The 21,025-nt window shown below is 31.3% G+C and overlaps 1 protein-coding gene across 2 annotated transcripts in view; it reads left to right on the forward strand.

The window, feature by feature from the left end:
* LOC132734228 (endophilin-A3-like) overlaps positions 1-20,687 on the forward strand; it is a 42,584-nt gene extending 21,897 nt beyond the window's left edge. Inside the window, exons 7-11 of one of the 2 annotated variants that reach the window (XM_060720931.1) lie at positions 7,875-7,892; positions 12,860-12,960; positions 14,448-14,551; positions 15,301-15,437; positions 18,957-20,687. In XM_060720931.1, coding sequence (XP_060576914.1) covers positions 7,875-7,892; positions 12,860-12,960; positions 14,448-14,551; positions 15,301-15,437; positions 18,957-19,159 — 563 coding nt within the window. In that variant the 3' untranslated portion in view covers positions 19,160-20,687. The remainder of the gene's footprint in view (positions 1-7,874; positions 7,893-12,859; positions 12,961-14,447; positions 14,552-15,300; positions 15,438-18,956) is intronic. The other variant, XM_060720932.1, reaches the window with a different exon arrangement.
* The last annotated feature ends 338 nt before the right edge of the window (positions 20,688-21,025 follow it).

Raw genomic sequence — 21,025 nt, forward strand, 5'->3', positions numbered from 1 at the left:
TAGATGAACTGCTCTTTTTTTTGAAGTGTTGGTTGTAGAAAACTGTATTTTTTCCTAATAATTTATTCAATGACTAAGTTTTTTTATGTCTCTATTTTTTCTGTTTGACTGCCTTAAAGCAAAATCATTAATGATATGCAGAAAGATTTGAAGCAAAAGCCAACTAAACTTAACTTGAATCCTGAAATAAACAAAAGTTTTCTCTTTGGCCTGCCTGATAAGCTCACAGGAAAAAAGTTTCTTCATTGCTTTATGGGTCTCAGATTGGCCAACAAAGTTAACTTTACATATTCTATATATATTTTAATTAAAATTGAATGAAAGTACTTTGTTTGATATAAGGAATACACTTGCTACATCCCTATTTTCACCTAATCTTTGGTATTACTAAGTGTATTTAAATGTACTTTTAAAGCATACATGCTAAGAACGTAATTTCTTGGTTATAAAAAGCCCTAGAATAGGTTCCACTCAATCATTTACCACTGTAAAGTAAGACTTTGAAAATTAATTTCATTATCACTGAGACAAATAATTCTAGAGTGGTATTTTAGTACATATTATTAGTTAGTACATGTATATAACTGACATTATATCTCAAGATTAAGGGATAAGGCCAGTGCAACTGATTTTAAGATTTCTTATTAATTTGTCCAAAATATTCTAAGTATTCTTTCATGGTTCATATAATATATATTGTTAAAAGTCCTGATGGTCCAAGATTTTTTTCTGGACATAGTATTGAGATAATTCTTACCAATGCTGTGTCAAAATCACTCTTAAATACATTATTTTATTTAAAAAGACATCTTTTAATGTAGAATATAATGTATTGATGGAAAACCATCAGAATTGTAGTGAATTTATTCCAAGATGATATATCTTAAATTATCATGCGATGGCCTTAGTCTTTTTAGTGATAGAAATTGTTAAAAATCTGTTTTTAGAATATCATAGTGTTACCCAGTCTTAAATTCCTTTAATAGCACACATTTGAATTACTTATCTGCATATGCCACATTAACCATACCTCCACAAAACTTTTCCTGTATCCACAGAAAATTTGACATTTTGAAAATACACTGAGTAATAACAATACGAATTGTGATTGATATATGTTGTAAATGGAAGGGTTATTTCTACATTTATAACATTATACATGAGCTGTATGATTTCATAAAGACTTATATTAACCATGTCTAGGTGAGCACTAAAACAATAAAGGGAGTTTTATAACATTTGTTTAGAAAGAAATTTTAAATGATGACTACAAATTTAAAATAGTCCTATTATTATTATATATAAAGCCAGAATTCTCTAATAAAGATTGGTCACTTGTAATTCAACCACTTGATGTAGGTCATTAATAGATATACTAAAACCTGACCAACTTTCTTTCATAGGTTTCACATTCTTTATCTTTTAGTAGTAAGTGACAAAATAAATTTACATTTTGCTCTAATTCCTTTCAATCTTATTATTTTTGCATGAAGGATACATAACTTGGGTTGCCAAGGAAATTTCTGTGAATATGCATCAGAATTTACCTGTAATACATTGGTCAATCCTTAACATTTTCCCCTTAACAATTGTTGGTCAATCATCATTATAACAGTCAAGCTTTTAAATATTAAGCCAATACAGCTCAACTTTACTTTGAAAGAAAAAACAACAAAAAAAAACATATTGAAGACATTAAAAGCATCTTTTGCAACAGTCATCATAGGTTAACAATTATTGAAATATAACATTGAATTCCCAGGTTAAAGATGATTCTTTTCAAAAAATGTATTCTGAAATATCAATGATGCACAGAGTAAGAATTCTGTCTTTAGTCTTATTTAACATATTTGCTATGTTTAAATATAAAGGAACAAGGTCACCTGAAACAACATCAATAAGATATAAATTACATAAATATATTTAGCCAATTACAAGCATGAAATAGACATTAGGGAGATGATAGTGTTTTGGTTACACTGGCTAGCATATTACTAGACTGGCATTCCAGAGACCCAGATTCGATTCCAGATTTTGCCAGACCCATTTTTGCGAATGTTATGTGTATAATTTATTATGTCATATTGAAGTCATTTCCTTGTACTAGAAAAAAATGTCACGAAAGAAAATATATGTGCCGCGTCACGACAAAACCAACATGGTGCGTTTGCGACCAGCATGGATCCAGACCAGCCTGCGCATCCATGCAGTCTGATCAGGATCCACGCTGTTCGCTATCAGTTTCTCTACTTGTAATAGAGTTGGTAAGCGAACAGCATAGATCCTGATCAGACTGCGCGGATGCGCAGGCTGGTCTGGGTCCATGCTGGTCGCAAACCCACTGTGTTGGTTTTGTCATGACACGGCTCATATGTGGGTTTGATACAAATTATACTAATGTGACATTTCGTTTTATCTTCAGGAGGTAGGTGTTCGGTCTATCTGTTTGTTGATCAGTGTGTCATCTAACCAACATATCTACACTTTAAGTATAGTTTTATCCACTCTGCATGCTTTACAAACTGTTTGAGGGCTCACCAGTAAACTAAAAATATTTCATATCATATGATGAGCTCTTAACCTGCTTATTTAATGTATAATTGGATTTGCCCAACTTTGAAATCCCTTGAACTTTGAATGGACTGTTTCAAATTCAAAGCTGGACAGATCCATTATAGAAATATAGCAGGTAAAGGGTTCGATCATGATTTAGAAATAACATAATTGTAGGTTGTGTCTCCTAAACACTGGATAGCCCTCAAATTTGCAGTTTTCATTAATTGCTATAAGCTAAACTATGGTTAATTTTACAGTATTGTTTGTGTTGAAAAATGTTTGTTTCTTTACTATACTGTGCCCATTTTCTTTCAATAAAGTATTGATCAAATGACTATCTGAATTATGACTAGGAAAGTTAACTGTTACTGTATGTTTAAAAGAACAACATTCTATTAATCCTACCTATGGATTATTATTGGCCTACTGAAAAGATTGTTTTAATTTTAAGGTATAATAAAATCTGTCTCTTGAGTTATAAAATTCAAGGAACACCATAAACAGGAAAACCTGAAGTTATTTCTGTATTTTGAGATTTTCTTTATGGTATTTTATCAATGAAAGCAAAACAAAATGATATGAACAAGAAAGCAACATCAAAGCAAACATAACATACATGTTTTCTGTACACTAAAATAACCAGTGAATTCAATTATGCAAAATAAATACCTTATTTGCTGACATTATTTCACATATATATTTTTTTAGTTTGACAATTCAAATAGAAGGGAGAGCTTTTGTACTCACTCAGATGTGGGTGTCATACTTTGATTAAGATTTTGCTTGTAAGTTGGTATCTCTTAACACAATGTAGGCAATGGGTTCTACATTATCCAGGCTTTTGTTTTACTATTTTACTATCAAGCACTGAGAATAGTCAAGCATTATTAACTGTTCTACTGACAGCTCTAATTTTTAAACTACATGTATATTTAATTTACTACCACAGAAAGCATCACTACAATGTCTGTTAATATTTTAGCAATTGTGCCTGCTGTGCATTTTGAATTGATATAAATTCATATTGACCTCTTTGGTCTTCTTTAAAGTAGCCATTATATTAACAACCCCAGTATTGAGTTTGCAACATTTTTGATTTTGCCATGTTCAAGCATCAACCATTGCAATTTTGTCACATATTAGGCTCAACCAAACCATTGAGTTTACCACTGAAACAATTTTAGTTTTGTCATGTGCTAATTGGCTTATCAGTAAATTACTTTCCTCAAATTGTGAATGGATATATATAAAACCATCTCGACTTTACATGGCTTATTAGACCTGTTACCAAGTGTCTCTTACTATATCTTTCTATTTTTTCTTCATGCTTTCTACAGAAGGTAAAGTACATAACTGTATAACAGTCACAAATCATAACAACAGTGCTTTTATGTGTTCACTTTATTTCAATTTATTTTCAGTTCTCAGAGTCATGCCCCTTTTAGGCTAAGTGCATGCATTCCTAAGTTATCTTCCCCTTGTATAGGTTAATGGTAATTCAGTATTGTTAATTTAAGGCTCACTGGGTTATCTGAATTTTTGCTCCCCAACTTGCAAGATGGGCCATTTCTTGTCAACACAGATTTTAATTTTCAATATAAAAAATATGTCACAATAAAGAATTATAATTATATATGGACTACAAAACATGCCCACTTTATGTTTTTTAAATATGAAAACTGGGTGGTGTAATAAGCAAGACAATACTGATACATACAGCATATTATTATCCTCCAGGAATGAAACTTTTGAGTATAAAACATGCAATATACAGGACTTGCAATAATGTTCTGGGCCAAATGTTAATACTTACAATGGCAGATTGTTTATGCATTTTTATATGCCCGAAAGAATTTCGGGCATATTATGTTATACCCCCTGGCGTCCGTCCGTCCGTCTGTCTATCCGTCCGTCCGTCTGTCCGTCCGTCCGTTAGCAATTTGGTTTCCGGAGCATATCTTAAGTTCCATTTGGCCCACAACATTCAAACTTCATAGGATGATTGTCCATATTGGGTAGAAGACCCCTATTGATTTTGGGGTCACGAGGTCAAAGGTCAAGGTCACTATGACCTTAAAACTGAAAACAGTTTCCGGAGCATAACTTAAGTTCCATTTGGCCCACAGTGTTCAAACTTCATAGGATGATTGTCCATATTGGGTAGAAGACCCCTATTGATTTTGGGGTCACAAGGTCAAAGGTCAAGGTCACTATGACCTTAAAACTGAAAACAGTTTCCGGAGCATAACTTAAGGTCCATTTGGCCGACAGTGTTCAAACTTCATAGGATGATTGTCCATATTGGGTAGAAGATCCCTAATGATTTTGGGGTCACAAGGTCAAAGGTCAAGGTCACTATGACCTTAAAACTGAAAACAGTTTCCGGAGCATAACTTAAGTTCCATTTGGCCGACAGTGTTCAAACTTCATAGGATGATTGTCTACATTCAGTAGAAGACCCCTATGGATTTTGGGGTCACAAGGTCAAAGGTCAAAGTCACTATTACTTTAAAACTGAAAACAGTTTCCAGAGCATAACTTAAGGTCTATTTGTCCCACAATATTTAATCTTCAGAGGATGATTGTCCATATTGGGTAGAACACCCCTATTGATTTTGGGGTCACATTATCAAAGGTCAAGGTCACTATTACTTTAAAACTGAAAAAAGTTTCCAGAACATAACTTAATTTCTATTTGGCCCATTATTAGTGTTGAAACTTCATAGGATGATTGCCCATATTGGGAACAACACCCCTATTGATTTTGGGGTCACACGGTCAAAGTTCAAGGTAGCTATTACCTCAAAACTAAAAACAGTTTCCAGAGCATAACTGAAGTTCCATTTGGCCCACAATATTCAAACTTTATATAAGGATTGCTATTTGAAGGAGGTAATACTTTATTTAATTTATGTAATGTCTTACAAATGCTTCATCCTTAGTAAAGGAAAAAAAAACACTTTCGGGCATATAATGCTCCGCCTAGCGGTGCTCTTGTTATATATGAAAAACACATACAAGAAAATCAGAAAAAGTGCTTCACCATAGACTCTTCTCTTATATCTTCATTTGTAAGGAGATAACTTTTACATGTATTTTGTATAGGGTAAAACTGTGTTTTTGTGGAAGATTGTTGTTATAATTATATAGTTTACTGTTCATGCATGGTGTCAGGTGTTTAAGTAAACAGTAATTTGTTGCATGTATGTGTACCTGGTATTGTTATATCCATAGAAACATGACATTCATTATGACAACTAAAGTAAACTTATTGTACTGCACCTTTATTGGAATACATGTACCGGTACATGTCAGGAGAATCTGTTATGGAAATTTTCCATGATGTCAGATTAAGGATTGAATGTTGTTTTGTAGATTTTTTATCAATGACATTCAAAAAACTTGTAGTCATGTTATGATATTTAAAGATCAAAGCTAATTGACAAAGTAAACATGTTTTTCAGGTATTGTCCGTCACATACAATCCTTTCTTTTACCAACTGTGATTATGCGTTCTTAGGTATCTGGCCTTTAATACAAACATGTTTATTTTTATACTTGTTTGTTTACAATGGTGATAATTAAACATATATTTGGGAATGAAAAATCATCAAGGTATCCGTTTATATTTTAAAAAAGGGAAATTCTGTCAAGCTCTAATATTGTGATTTAACTATTTTCAAAAATAGTACAAAATTTTTGGTTGGTTAGTGAAACAGTTTTGAGATTGCCATAATCTTGACATTGAGTTTCTTCTGAAAGTAAGAGGCAATTGCTGTTGGTAAAAATGTGTTTGAATGTATGTGTCTTCCGACTGACACTGCTTATTAAAAAATCTTTGCAAGACTTTTTCTTCTTTTCTGTACTTTAACATCTTTTATGTATTTATTGTGTACAGTCATGGGTTTGTTATAGTATTATAGTAGAAATATTATAAGTAGTGATTTCAATAATACAATCTTGGTTTTAGTCACAATTTGAAAGCCATGATATAATGGATGGTAAATCGTGGCATGCTTTTTGTGGGTAAATATCTTTGGTGGAAGTATTGTACAGGTAAGGGGTGTTACTCTAAATGATCTAAATTAACTTACAAACTGCAACACGTAAATTATCATAGTACTTAACTACATATACATGTAGTATATTGCTGTACAAAATATAGACACAGACGTCAATTCCAGGAGATTGCCATTATTATTTTTTCTCTGTAATTTGTTTGACAATGTCAATTTAATTGTCTGTACAGTAAGGTATATTTGCCATTTTAAGGAATTGCCAAGGGAAACAACTCTGCAGAAAATTTCATGGACAGTGTTGAACACTGCTATAATAATTGTATGCATGTTTATGTCATATCCTATATGGACAGTGATAAAATATATGTTTTATTCAAATAACAAGATGTAATTTTCAGGTCATAGAAATTTTGTAATACAACCCTTAAAATAATAGGTTTGCATCAGTTTTAAGAAATATAAAATGTACAATGTAGAACCAGAGTTCATTCCTCCTACACAAAGGGAGAGAATAAGTTGTTAGGATTTATTTCCATGTAAAAAGAGATTGTATTAGAGTCAACTCCCTTTACCTGTATTGATTAAAAGCCCTTATCCTGCTGATGACAACAGATTCTACACAATTGCAACCAGTGCAGACCAAGATCAGTCGGCACATGCATGCTGTTGTCTGCACTGGTTGCTATTATATATTTTAGTGCTCGCCATTATTTTTAAGCCAATCACCGACGAAGATTGTTCAAATTTTCAGGTTTCAAATCTTAATAGAACAGATTTTATATAAACTGGACGTTTTATATTATAAAACGCAAGTGGGCGGAGCACTAAGCCGGTTAGAGTGCATATTGGATGTTCTTCGTAAATAAGAAAGCTACAGTCGCTTCGCAAGCTCCGCTCCTTTTTAGCTTTCTTATTTACAAAGAACACCCAATATGCACTCTAACCTATATTAAAATTTTCCATAATATAAAATGGTTTAGTCCATACTGAAAGATGGCATCAGGGTTGGCAAAATCAATTGTCCGTATTGCCCAGGTTGTCCCACAGTCTTTACTGGAAAATGTAAATTTTCAATAATAAACCTACAAATATCATAATGACAAGATAAGAAATGATTCCGATAAATTATGGATAAATTAAAGGACAAGACAAAATCAGATTTTGCCAGCCCTTAGAATGGACAAGTCCATTTAAGATATAAAGCAGGGTAGGGGTTCATTTGACCAATAGATTTACCCACAGTATATTATAAATAAATCGTATATTCAAACACATTGTTTGTTACTGTTTTGCTCACAGAGGGTGCTCGTGCAGGAGGTAATATAACTCAACAACATTATCATCTACGTCTATGTACAACTCATTAATGCATACACGTATACTTTCTTTATATGGGCATGATAAACTTCTACAGTATCAATCAAAACCTTTTTATTTCAGTATTAATTAGATTGACTGGATTTATTTTATCATCTTATTTATAATTTTTGCAAAATGGTAAAGGAAAAGAATGTCATTTTGATTACAAAGGAAGCTTGCTCACATTTTCTTTGTTTTTACAAAAGTGCTAATTTTATTATCAAAAATAGGAAAATTATTGATGAATATTTTGCAAGTTGTCTCAAATGGGGTCGTTTTGTTGTTATTGTTGTTGTTGTTTTTTTTGTAAAAAGTCAGTCCTTGTTTATCAACACAGAGAAAACTTATTATTGAAAGACCTCTAAGGTATTAGTCATTTCCCTTCATTTTTACATGTTCAAATTCTACAAGTTATTTTGAGATACTGGTACACAACAGCTACTGAAAATAATGTTTAATAATTGTCTTATAGTCTGATTTTATTGACCTGTCAATTATGAATACATTACAGGACTCATTTAAATATTCGATCCCACTTCGGTTTGGTTGTGTAGTTTACGAGAATTAATGTGGAGTATATTAGTCATGGATTGTAAGTCACGCCAGCTTAATGTGAACGTTTTCGTTAATTCACAATAGGACAGTCGGTAAAGAGAATGCCTGATAATTGAGAGGTCTGTGGTTCGATCCTTACTGTTGCCATTTTTTTAGTACTCTTTCTTTATATTTGCGGTATATTTTAATGGAACAGATTTGTAGTGTGTTTTACGGCATTGAAAAGACATTTATTGATAATTTTAAAAATGAATTCTTAAAAACATGTTATTTACAAAGAGTATATACATATCAAAATTAAGTAAAACATAATAAAAAACGAACAACATAAAATAATCATAATTATATAGATTCAATAATGTTGAAAGTATTAATAAGAAGGAAAAAAACATGGACCAACGCAACCTCGAACTTAAAACACGTGTGGCACTTAGATTATAAACCATGCTTTACCCTATTGCGCTATAACGCTGAGTACACTTAGTTTAGAGATACAAATTAAATTAAATTTCATCGTACAGCGTACATCTCACGGAACTTACCGAACATCTACCGAAGATTAATATACTGTGTGCATCGACCGTGTAATCAGTATGTAATTGACAGGTTAATAAAACCAAACAATACTAGCCAATTGTTTTATGGGTAAAAGCTAGAAAGTGGCCATATTACTTTAAATATGTCAGTATAGGCCTTTAATTTAAACCCATTTTATAAGCAAGGAGTACATTATTTGCCATGCTATAATTTGAGGGATTTGTGCTCATATTGTCAAAGGATTTGTTAAGACATTATCACTTTTCTTGTGTAAGTGCATAATACAAACTTAGCCAGGCCAAGATTCAATCCAGTTTTCTTAACATTAAAGCTGCTTTAATATGTTGACATGTGTTGCCTGTTCAAATGTGTTAAACAGTGCTAGTGCTCATCAAGGCCCAGTCAGGCAGATGTAATTGTGGGCTTACATTTAAATGTGAGGCAACGAATGTGCCAACAAAAACAACCAATTTGGCCAAGGTCAAGGGGGGTTATTGAAATCTATAGGTTGAAAAAACAACTGATTTTTACAGTATTTCAACCTATGATATGGATCATCAATCTGTTAATAATGAAAAAAATGGAAATTAATTGCTATTGACACAGGCATGCTTGTATCAAATTGAAGAATTTTTGAGACACCAAATAGAATGAACCTCATAAATTCACATTTAGAGGTTAATAATTAGTTCCTCCAACATCTTTCATGCCCATTTCAAAAATCATTTTATATATAAGTTTGTCATAAAAAAAAAACCTTGCCTTTATCAAACAGTTTAATGACTTTTTCATCTCAATAAACTTGATGTCATTAGGATAAAAAAAATTATTAAATGATGGGTAGCATTCAGCATTTTTTTTTTTTTTTTTTTTTTTTTGTTATAATTGATTATATTCATTGAAAATTACATAAATATTTTCACTGTAATGCAACTTTTACCATTATTGAAGTTTTTATAAATTATAGGGTTTTTGTGGCAGGGAAGAGTTTGTTAACTTTATAGGGTACATAATAATAACTTTTGATTTAAGTCAAATATTATTATATTATACAAAAAAAATCTTGTATTATATAGAGACTGGATGTAGACAATAATGTTGTTATTGTATGATCACCATACAAAATACAGAGATTATTTAGCACGCCTTATACTTACTTGCCATGTTTGTGTTTTGGTTTTGGGGCATACTTATATAATCAAGTTGAATAGATAATACTTTTGCTATTTATTTGGAATTTGTTAAAAATTCTCAGACAGCTTGAATGACAGAATTTTTGGTATTTTTATATCAAAAGTTAGGAAATACATGCACAATATAAGGAACAGCAATGTATTCTTTTTGTATCAACTCAGCTGTGAGTTCACTTAGTCTTTTAACCCTTAACCTGCTGGTTACTAAGCAACAGATTTCTACCCATGTCCCCCAGAGCAGTCTAAAATCAGCTAGCACATTTGTGCCATCTAGTCATTTTAAGTCTCGCACTGTTTGCTATTCAGTGAGTAGGTATTTTGAAATTTTCTCTCTGAAATTGATGAATTTGTTTGTCCAGATCATAAGATAAGCAAGTCTGTTTAAAATATTTAGAGGTGTAGAGTTAAAGCTCTTAATTACTCTATTCAAGTATAAACTTAAGTTACAGTAATTTTTTTAATTCTTTTTTTTTTGCACTTAGAAATGATTAATTACACCAAAAAGATACTTTTCTCTATGAACATTTTTTTTTCTATGAAGATTTTTTTCTATAGATTTTAATTTTCAACCTTAGTTGGCTTTTGCCACCAGTATAGAGGCAGACCAGTCTGAACATATGTGTTGCTCTATGCTGTTGGTCGATCAATTTTTGTATTTTGATATTTATAATAATGTTACAATGGAATGTTCCAATTCAGTTCAAAGCAGGACTGATTCATTTCACAAATTAACCAGGTTAAGGGTTAAGTGTTGAATGTTTTCTTACGCTTTTAATGTGATAGCTATAGATGTCAGCATAAATTAGCTGTCAATTGTTATAATATATCAATGTAATTGCCTTTATAGATAAAAGTCTTTATCATTTTTCTAAGTTTTATAAAGCTAAATGTATATGTATATATTATGTGAATTATAAATTTTGTCAAAGGAATTGCATGCAAATTGCTGTGTTTATAATAAATCACAGCAAGGGCTATATTTTGTTTGTTATACAGCATGATATAGCAGGGTTTTTTATTTCTCTTGAAAAATAACATATACCGTAATTCTAAAAGATTAATCTAGATATCACATGACAACGAGCATAATGGTAAGGGGCTGTTACTCTTCCATATAATGTGGATACTTAGTTATTGCCCCTTTTATGTCAAGATTTGATCCAAATGGATAAATATAACCAGAAGAAATAGCAAGATAATGTGTGTTGTAATAATTTAATAATTTGATTTTAAGAATTGTGTAGTGCTTCACTGCTTAACTGCTTAAAATAATAACATTTGATAAATTCAATGTATAAAAAGGGGATATGGTTGTGTAACTGTCAACCTCTGGATTACAGCTGAGAAACAAGAATTTAATCAAGGATAGTTTTAATATATACATCAATGTTTATTGGAAAATAGCTCTTTATCTTTTATTTAAAAAACAAAACAAATGAAAATTATGAGTGAAATTGAAAAAATGAAACCAAATTGAAAAAATGAAGCCAAAATAATGTTCTTTGTTTTGCATGAATGCATGAAACTTGTTGGTAGTTTATAAAAGATGTTATGAAAATGCACTCTATAGATTAAAATATGATTTTTGATGTAAATACATATTATAGTAATGTATTTTCTGCTTCAACCATAACATTTCATTATTCTTAAAGGTAAAACTAGAATTTAGACAGTTTAAAGTTCTACAGTGTCAAGATTAATGTTCAAAATATATATTATGTTTTAGTTTTATATCCAGTTATGCATTTTGCTTTTGACTGTCAATTGCTAATTGAAAAAAAATGCATTTTATAACCTAAATGATACACATGTCAACACAAATTGCCAGTTCTTCACATTGTCTTCAAGAAATTTCACTCTCATATAAAATTATGTATATAATAAATATGAATTCTGATATCATTTAAAAAAACATGTGATATTAATTTGTATCTGACATTGTATAATATGAGCCGCGTCACAACAAAACCAACATAGTGAGTTTGCAACCAGCATGGATCCAGACCAGCCTGCGCATCCGCGCATTCTGATCAGGATCCATGCTGTTTGCTATCAGTTTCACTACTTGTTATAGGGTTTTTAAGCGAACAGTATGGATCCAAATCAGACTGCGCGGATGTGCAGGCTGGTCTGGATCCATGCTGATCGCAAACCCATTATGTTGGTTTTGTCATGACGCGGCTCATATGACATTATGATGTTGTGTATGTAAGATATCAATTCTGATTTTCATTAATCATATCATAATTATGCTATCAATTTTATGATATATTGCGTATGTATGATATCAATTCTGATATTGTACATATGATATAAATATTTTGATATTCTCTATATATGATATCAATTCAAATAATAAATGAAAACATAATAATTATTATGATGTCAATGCTTATCACATATTGCAAAAATGATATTGTCTAAATTTGAAGCATTGATATTTTGTTTGTATGGCATGGATAGAAAACAATGGAAACAAAGTTATAAATAAATAGAAAAGAACAACCAAAAAAAAACTACAAAATGTTTGCATATTTTATTTCTTGTTCATGATTGGTTAGTTAAACTTATTGAGATATTATGTTATTGATGAAAAATGCTGACACTGAGAAATATAATCTTGTTTTTTCTTTAACCCAGGTTCGACAATCACCGATGAAGATTTACGACTGGCTGAAGAAAAGTTTGAGGAATCGAAACAGCTTGCCGAGACTGCAATGTATAATCTGCTTGAAAATGATGTATGGCTTTCTATTATATGCTTGTCAATAGGTTCACTACAATATAACATATTGTATGCAGATCAGACAGGATTTTCTAGTGTTTGAACTGGTCCAAGAAAATATCTTTTATATGATTATGCTTTAGAATGATACTCCACTGTCATCATTGAAGTTTGATTTTTTCGTATGCTACTGTTAGAAAATATTTCTTAATGAAAATATTTGTATGTTTTTTTTTGCTTTTCAAACTATAAACTGTGATGTGAAAAGAAAATATATATTACATGTATGTAATAACACTGGCTGCTGTAACAGAAAAGAATATTACCCTGCTCTAGTGTAACTGTTTTCTGTAAAACAGTTACACTTGAGTCAGCTATTCTGGTCTGTCACTACTGCTAGTTTAATAATCTAACTATATTACATTTGTATATTAATATATTCCATAATATTTAACCCCAATTCATATAAGCTCCAGTCTAAAAGGCTTTTTAGGGTTTACGTCACGAGTGCGCAAAAAGCTTGTAGGCACCACTGTAAGATGTGTAGACCCTACAGTTTTACAATAACACGATATTCTTTCAAAAGATAAATATATACCCTATCATAGCCATCAGTATTTCTGTAAATGTATAGTTTGTCTGACCTGAAAAACTTATATGGACCTGAGACTATTGTTCTCTGAAAAACTCTACATAGACCTCAACATAAGTCTGTAATTGTATAAAAATGATATTCATATATTTTCACTATTGCAGAACTTAATTTTAACATAGAAGACTAGCATATGAATTAAATCATAAGAGCCGTGTCATGACAAAACCAACATAATGGGTTTGCGACCAGCATGGATCCAGACCAGCCTGCGCATCCACACAGTCTGATCAGGATCCATGCTGTTCGCTATCAGTTTCTCTTTTTGTAATAGAGTTTGTAAGCAAACAGCATGGATCCTGATCAGACTGCGCGGATGCGCATGCTGGTCGCAAACCCATTATGTTGGTTTTGTCATTACGCGGCTCATAAATTAATGGAAGTTTCAGCAGAAATAAGTAACTTGCAATCACTAGTTAAAATCTACATAATTACTGTATTCACTAAGTATTCACATAACTAAATATTATGCTTTTCTTGTTACAATATTACACATACTGTGTAGAATTATATTCAAATATTAACATTATGATATCTTAAAATTTGTTTAAGAAAGCTCATGATGTTGCATGGCAAAAGTGAATAAGAATTACATAAATGATAAAACCATAAAAAAGCATGAAATAAATAGAAAGTTTGTTTGTACTGCATGAGGATCAAATTACATCTCATTAACTATATGTATCATATTTATCTACTTAAATCTAAGTTAATGATAAAAAGGCATGTAAATATACACACACAGTACGAGTGCAACAGATTAAAAAAACTTATGTTGTATAAAATTATTTAAAGTATGTATAAGTTACAACCCCCTGTGTTTTATGGATGATTATGTTTGTGTTATACAGGTAGAGCAAATAGCACAATTACAGTCATTTATTGAGGCCCAGACTGAGTACCATCGTCAGGCTCTTGACATCTTACAGGACCTCGGTGAAACCATTGAATCAAGGTAATAATAACTGCTTTATTATTGTCATCATGTTACACTAGTAGAGCTATTGAACATATATGAGCCGCGTCACGACAAAACCAACATAGTGGGTTTGCGACCAGCATGGATCCAGACCAGCCTGCGCATCCGCGCAGTCTGATCAGGATCCATGCTGTTCACTGTCAGTTTCTCTACTTGTTATAGAGTTTGTAAGCGAACAGCATGGATCCTGATCAGACTGTGCGGATGCGCAGGCTGGTCTGGATCCATGCTGGTCGCAAACCCATTATGTTGGTTTTGTCATGACGCGGCTCATATATGTTTTAGTAGGGAAACAAGAAATAGACCATTTTCTGCTTTGTGATGATAAAATTGTGCACTTGGTATCTTACCTTAAAGGAACTCCACTGAGGTTCAAGAACGTAAAAAAAAGAGAAAAATTTGAATTATAAAGCATAGATCAGCAGGGCACTTAAAACAGAAAGATATGTAAAAGATAATTAAGATATACACAGAAATTAACTGAAAATAGTATTTCTGTGCTATTAGTCCAGTTTTGGGTGATTTTTCATAGTTACAATAACTATACTGGAAAAACAGAGTGAGCAAATGATCTGAAACTCTGCACACAAGTTATTTATATGGATCTTGACCGACACCAAATAAAACGTTTATTTGGAAAGAATTATTTCCAGTCCCGTCATGTCAAAAAAACCTCAGTGGAGTCCCTTTAATGTTATATTAAATGTTCTTTCACTCTCTTGTAGACGCAATGAGGCTGCTAATCGACCAAAATCTGACCATATTCCCAAACGTGTGGGTTCATTCAAGAGAAGCCCCTCCCCTTATGACGACAGTGACAGTGGTAGTTACAACTTCAATAGTGCACCGGCTTATGCTACCAGTAAGTTTATTATCTCCCCTTATTTCAATATTTTTACCTTCCTTTATTTTGAAGTGTTTGTTTCTTCTGTGATACCTTTATAACTTACCATGATTTGTTGAATTTTAACTTACTAATAAACATACTCTGCTTATGGGCTGAAGGATTGACTTTTGAAAGCTTATATTTCTTTGTACCTGGTTAACAAAATTACTAATATTTATTGTTATCTTTTTTGATGGGGTTTAACATTAGCTTTATTTTGTTTTTATCTTAAGGAGTACATTATATATCTTGCATTTTGATTGTGCCTTTTAAATGTATGAATATATAGATTTCTATGGAACTTACTTGAGGTTTAATTTGATAATAGTCTATTCCAGTAAACATACTAAGTCTTGTATAAATATTTTACCGCCATAGGCCTTTGTTATGTTCTGTGCTCCCAACAAACAAACTTGCACTTTCAGTTTAAGGTATAAAGTTTCATTAAAACAATGAATAAGGAATTTTGCTGCAAAGTGATTAAGGTCATTGCCTTAACTGTAATGGGTTAGAATCAAAACAGAATACAAAGTGTATTGATACTGCTACAGACTGTAGTATGTAGATGATCTGTGATGGCACTCTGTTAAGGGCAGTTGCATGAAAAATTGTTATTTCAGTACTTGGCTAAGTTCTTTTAAGCTAGCTTTTTAAAAGAAGCATGCTGGTGTGTTAAATGAAGCAAGTAAAGCTCCATCTTACTTGAATGTGTAACTTAGACAGTGGGAGGGGGGGGGGGACAAAAGAAATGAATTAAGAATAATTAAAATCAATCACCATCAACAAAAATCTTTAGAACTGTTTGTTTCCTTTTTATTCACCTAACAGTTGATGAAACAAGTATGTATTTATGTATAACAGCATGGTTAATCTAGAGTCAAATATTATAATTTATTATTATGTAGTTATTGAATGTTCTGCTATGAGTAAAATAACACACACATACACATTGTATAAAATGCATGGCTGCATATTATATTCTGTACATTAAGTTTAAGATCATGCTTATTTTAGATTAAACTTTGTGTTGGAGATTATGTCAATCTAAGTTTAATTAAGTTTTAGCCTGAATTTAAATGTTTGCTACATATAGTTTAAGGTTATGTTAACATATCCTAGGCTTTTGCGTTTAGATTTAGGTAAAGTCTGTTTATTTTAGTTTGCATTTAGCTTTAAATAAATCTGTCTTTGTTTTTGTATGTTGTGTTTAAGGCTATCTGTATCTTAGAATGAATGTTCCAGAAACTGTTTGAATTTAGTATTTAGATTGAGCTTTGTGTCTTGTTAGTTCACTGAGTCACATAGTGCCCAAGATTTAAATATCAAGATTGGTCATTTATCCTGAGTGTCTTGATTCTGGTGTCCAACCTATGATTTACGGTGTCCTTAGTCAAGTTTGTTAGAACTCTAGAGGTCAAAGTTTGATAAGGTCTAATACATGTATAGGTTATCTTGGGTAAGCTAATAGGGAATCTTTTGTTCACCGTCTTAAGGTTATGATTGTGATCAAGTGTTGTTGAAACTTGGTCAATGAATTTGTTTTATTAAAATAAAGAATTTGTTGAAGTAAGTTAAAGGAGGTCAAATATCCTAAATATGTAAAATTTGATATTCTTACGTAGATCAAGTTTAGCACATGAAAAATCTGTTTTGGATAACAAAGAAAAATACTTAGTACTAAATTTAATAGTGAATTTTTGTGTAATTCTTAGCACGATTTGAGTGAAAAGTGTTTGCAACGCTTTTCATTTTTGGGTCATTTTGTACAACAAAAATGATTATTCTGGAAAAACAGGACCAACAAATGATCTTAAAATTTGCTCACAAGTTTTTGGTCCAAACCTACATCAAATGTTATACAAATCTCTGGAAAATATTTCCAAACCCATTATGTCATAAAAAACCTCTGTGGATTCTCTTTTAAAACTTTGGTAAGGGATACAATGTTATATAGTGAGTTTGAGGTTATATGTCTGTTCACCTTTGTAATAAGCTTGAGATTATGTCCGTAAAACATTGAATGTAATGTTTTAATGTAAATTATAATAAGCAATGTATTATATGTACATATTGCTTTTGTTAAAGGAGAGGACTACTATGAGCTATTGTAGCTCTCGGTTCAATTCCTTTTTTGCTTAAATTGTAAATTATTAACATGTATATATTACCTTGAAAAAAAATATGCTTAAATCAAAAACATTGAATGTATTAAGTGAGAGGTTAAATGCATATATCAAAGTGCATGTTGGTCATTTATTGATTTACTCATTCTTTCAGTATAGCATTGATTACTGGTATATGATATATACTTTAGAGCACATATGCTTGTGATAACAGTATCAAAATTAATATGTTCAGTTGATTTATTTCCTGGTATTAGCATTATCATGTGCATGTATGTAAACTTTCTATTGTGTCAGGGTAAAGTATTTTTAGACCTGATATGCATGCATGTATCTCTATTATTGTGTCAAGGAGGTGTAAGGTTAGTGTAAGTCTACAGTTTAGTGCCCCTGTAATGTTGTATACTTTCTATGGTGTAAAGGCAGTGTATGTCTAAAGTGCAGGTATGTATACTTTCTGTAGTGTAAGGATAGTGTTAGTTTGTAGTGCCCCTATGTTGTATACTTTCTATAGTGAAATGGCAGTGTAAGTCTGTAGTGCTCTTATGATGTATACTTTCTATAGTGTAAGAATAGTGTAAGTCTACAGTGATACTTCCTAAAGTGTAAGTGTAGTATAATACTATTTTGCCATATTACCAATAACACGGTTATTAAGACTTAAATTACTTTTCTTTGAATATTTTATGCATTATGTTTTTTTCAGTAGATATCTTTTAAACCTTTTTATATGGCTGAAGTTTTTCATTGCACATCCACTTGCTATTGTTATGAAATAACTATTGTTATGAAATAATGTTTACTTGACTGTAACAACAGTGATAATTTAACCTTTATAAATCTTTTCTACAATATATAAAATTGTTGCCTGTTTGAGCACGTGACTTTAAAGGACATTATATGATAATTGAACTCCAAGTTTGTATTAATTACATGTATCACATGACAAGGTTTTCAAAGTTTTCAGTGTTTTATAATAGTTACATAAATTAGTTACATAAATATGCTACATGTGATTCATTTCAATGGTTCAATGTCATACTTAATATCATTTCTGAAACTCGTTTTGTTTTTGTTTTTTGTTGTTGTTTTTTTTTTGTTTTTTGTTTTTTTTTGTTTTTCAGAATTTTAAAGGGAATGAGTCAGTCTCCTTATTAAAGTCTTGACTATACAAACTGAAAAGAAACTTGTTTCCAAGGTTGTCTTCTCATCAAAATCATTCACTTACAGAAAACAGTTTCAGTCTTTTCAGCCAATAAATGTGTCTAACACAGAACACTAATTTAGCATACATTTTGAAAGGGCCAGTATTGATAATGACAAACAATTCACATATGATATAATTACTTGTAATATTATTTATATTTTGTAGATTCCCGACCAGCAAAGAAGGACCCATGTGCAGAAGCTTTGTATGATTTTGAACCTGAAAATGAAGGAGAACTTGGCTTCCAAGAAGGCGACATTATAACTCTAATTACACAAATTGATGATAATTGGTTTGAAGGCAAAGTGAATGGAGTCACTGGATATTTTCCAATAAACTATGTCAAAGTTGTTGTTCCTTTACCATAATCATACATTTGATAATTGTTTAGATTTTCAATTTCGGACTATGAGTTCTTTATACTGCCAATTTATTGTGGAATTTTGCCCTTCATGAAATGTTATGATCCCCAACTCCTTACCCCCCAACTCCCGCCCCTACATCCCCCAATATAGATATGATTTCTTTGTCCATACAAGATTTATGTTGGCATAGATTCTTTATATATTTTCTGTAATTTGTTCATGTGTAAGGTGTAAAGTACTTAATAATGTTATATAATTACCTTATTGTAAATTGTTGTTGTTGTTGTTGTTGTAGTAATACTCCATGTATCGTGATATAATATGTTGCACTTTTTGTACCCACATTTCTCACCTGTTAGAAAACCCTATTTTGGCTAGCATTATATCATGCAGTCCAAAATTCCACAGTATGTTTTGGCTTGTAGATAAATATAGAAGAAAAGACATGACTATTATTAAGGTAGTTTATATACATGTATATAAAATGTAGTTGAACCATCATTTTTTTCAAATGGTATATTCCATGGTATAATTTTGTTTAAATGTAACCAGTAACATATGTTAGACTCTATTAAACATGACAAGATGTATGCTTCTCTATTTGAATTTATAAACATTCCACTTAGGGGGAGATAATCCTGTCAGATTTTTATTCTTTAATAAGCTCAAAAAGTTCTACTGAAAGCATTTAGTATTATTATAAAATACTTTTCTTTACCATTTGTCATTTAACTGATTAATATCTAAAGTACTATTAAAGTGTCATTAAAATTGTTCAACAATCTTATCAGTCTTGTATTAGCATATGACAGCTTGTGCAGGTACAAGAAAGCTAAAACTAAGACATTCTCTAAGTTTGTGATCATTTAATCTCATTACTTAAATTAATAATGTAAAATTTCCATCCGGACATTTTGTTTTTATATTTGTATTTATGCATGTATGTGCATTGATATAATTAGGAACGTATGTCCTCCATATCATACCCCCTTTTCAATGGTCATGATTTAACATGTTGATAGATAGTAAATTTTTCATTTCATATCTTGTCATTTCCCATTGTATCATTTTGATTAAACTCCCTATTTGAATGATTGTGGTTTTCACAATAAGTGTCAATGAATCTCAATATTGACAGGGTTTTTGAAAAACTGCTGTCTTTATGCAACAAGCTGGCTCAATTTGAGACAAAGTTAGGTGACAGATGACAGGAGATACAGTTAGGTAACTTAGCTTTAAAATCATGGTAGATAAAGTTATGTGAAAGATGACAGACGATACAGTTAGGTTTGAAATTCTGGAAGATAACGTTTGGAGACAGATGACAGACGATACAGTTAGGTTTAAAATTATGTTAGATAAAGTTAGGTGACAGGTGAAAAAGTTAGAATTAGGTAAAAAATAGTGGAAGATAAAGTTTGGTGACAGATGACAGAAAATACAGTTAGGAAGATAAAGTTTGGTGACAGATGACAGAAAATACATTTAGGAAGATAAAGTTTGATGACAGATGACAGAAAATACAGTTAGGTTTAAATCTACGTAAGATTTAGTTTGGTGACAGATGACAGAAAATACAGTTAGGTTTGAATTTACGTAAGATAAAGTTTGGTGACAGATGACAGAAAATACAGTTAGGTTTAAATATACGTATGATAAAGTTTGGTGACAGATGACAGAAAATACAGTTAGGAAGATTTAGTTTGGTGACAGATGACAGAAAATACATTTAGGAAGATAAAGTTTGATGACAGATGACAGAAAATACAGTTAGGTTTAAATCTACGTAAGATTTAGTTTGGTGACAGATGACAGAAAATACAGTTAGGTTTAAATCTACGTAAGATTTAGTTTGGTGACAGATGACAG

Source organism: Ruditapes philippinarum, unplaced genomic scaffold (genome assembly GCF_026571515.1).
Source record: "Ruditapes philippinarum isolate M1 unplaced genomic scaffold, ASM2657151v2 ctg723_1_1_1_1, whole genome shotgun sequence".
Lineage (NCBI taxonomy): Eukaryota > Metazoa > Mollusca > Bivalvia > Venerida > Veneridae > Ruditapes > Ruditapes philippinarum.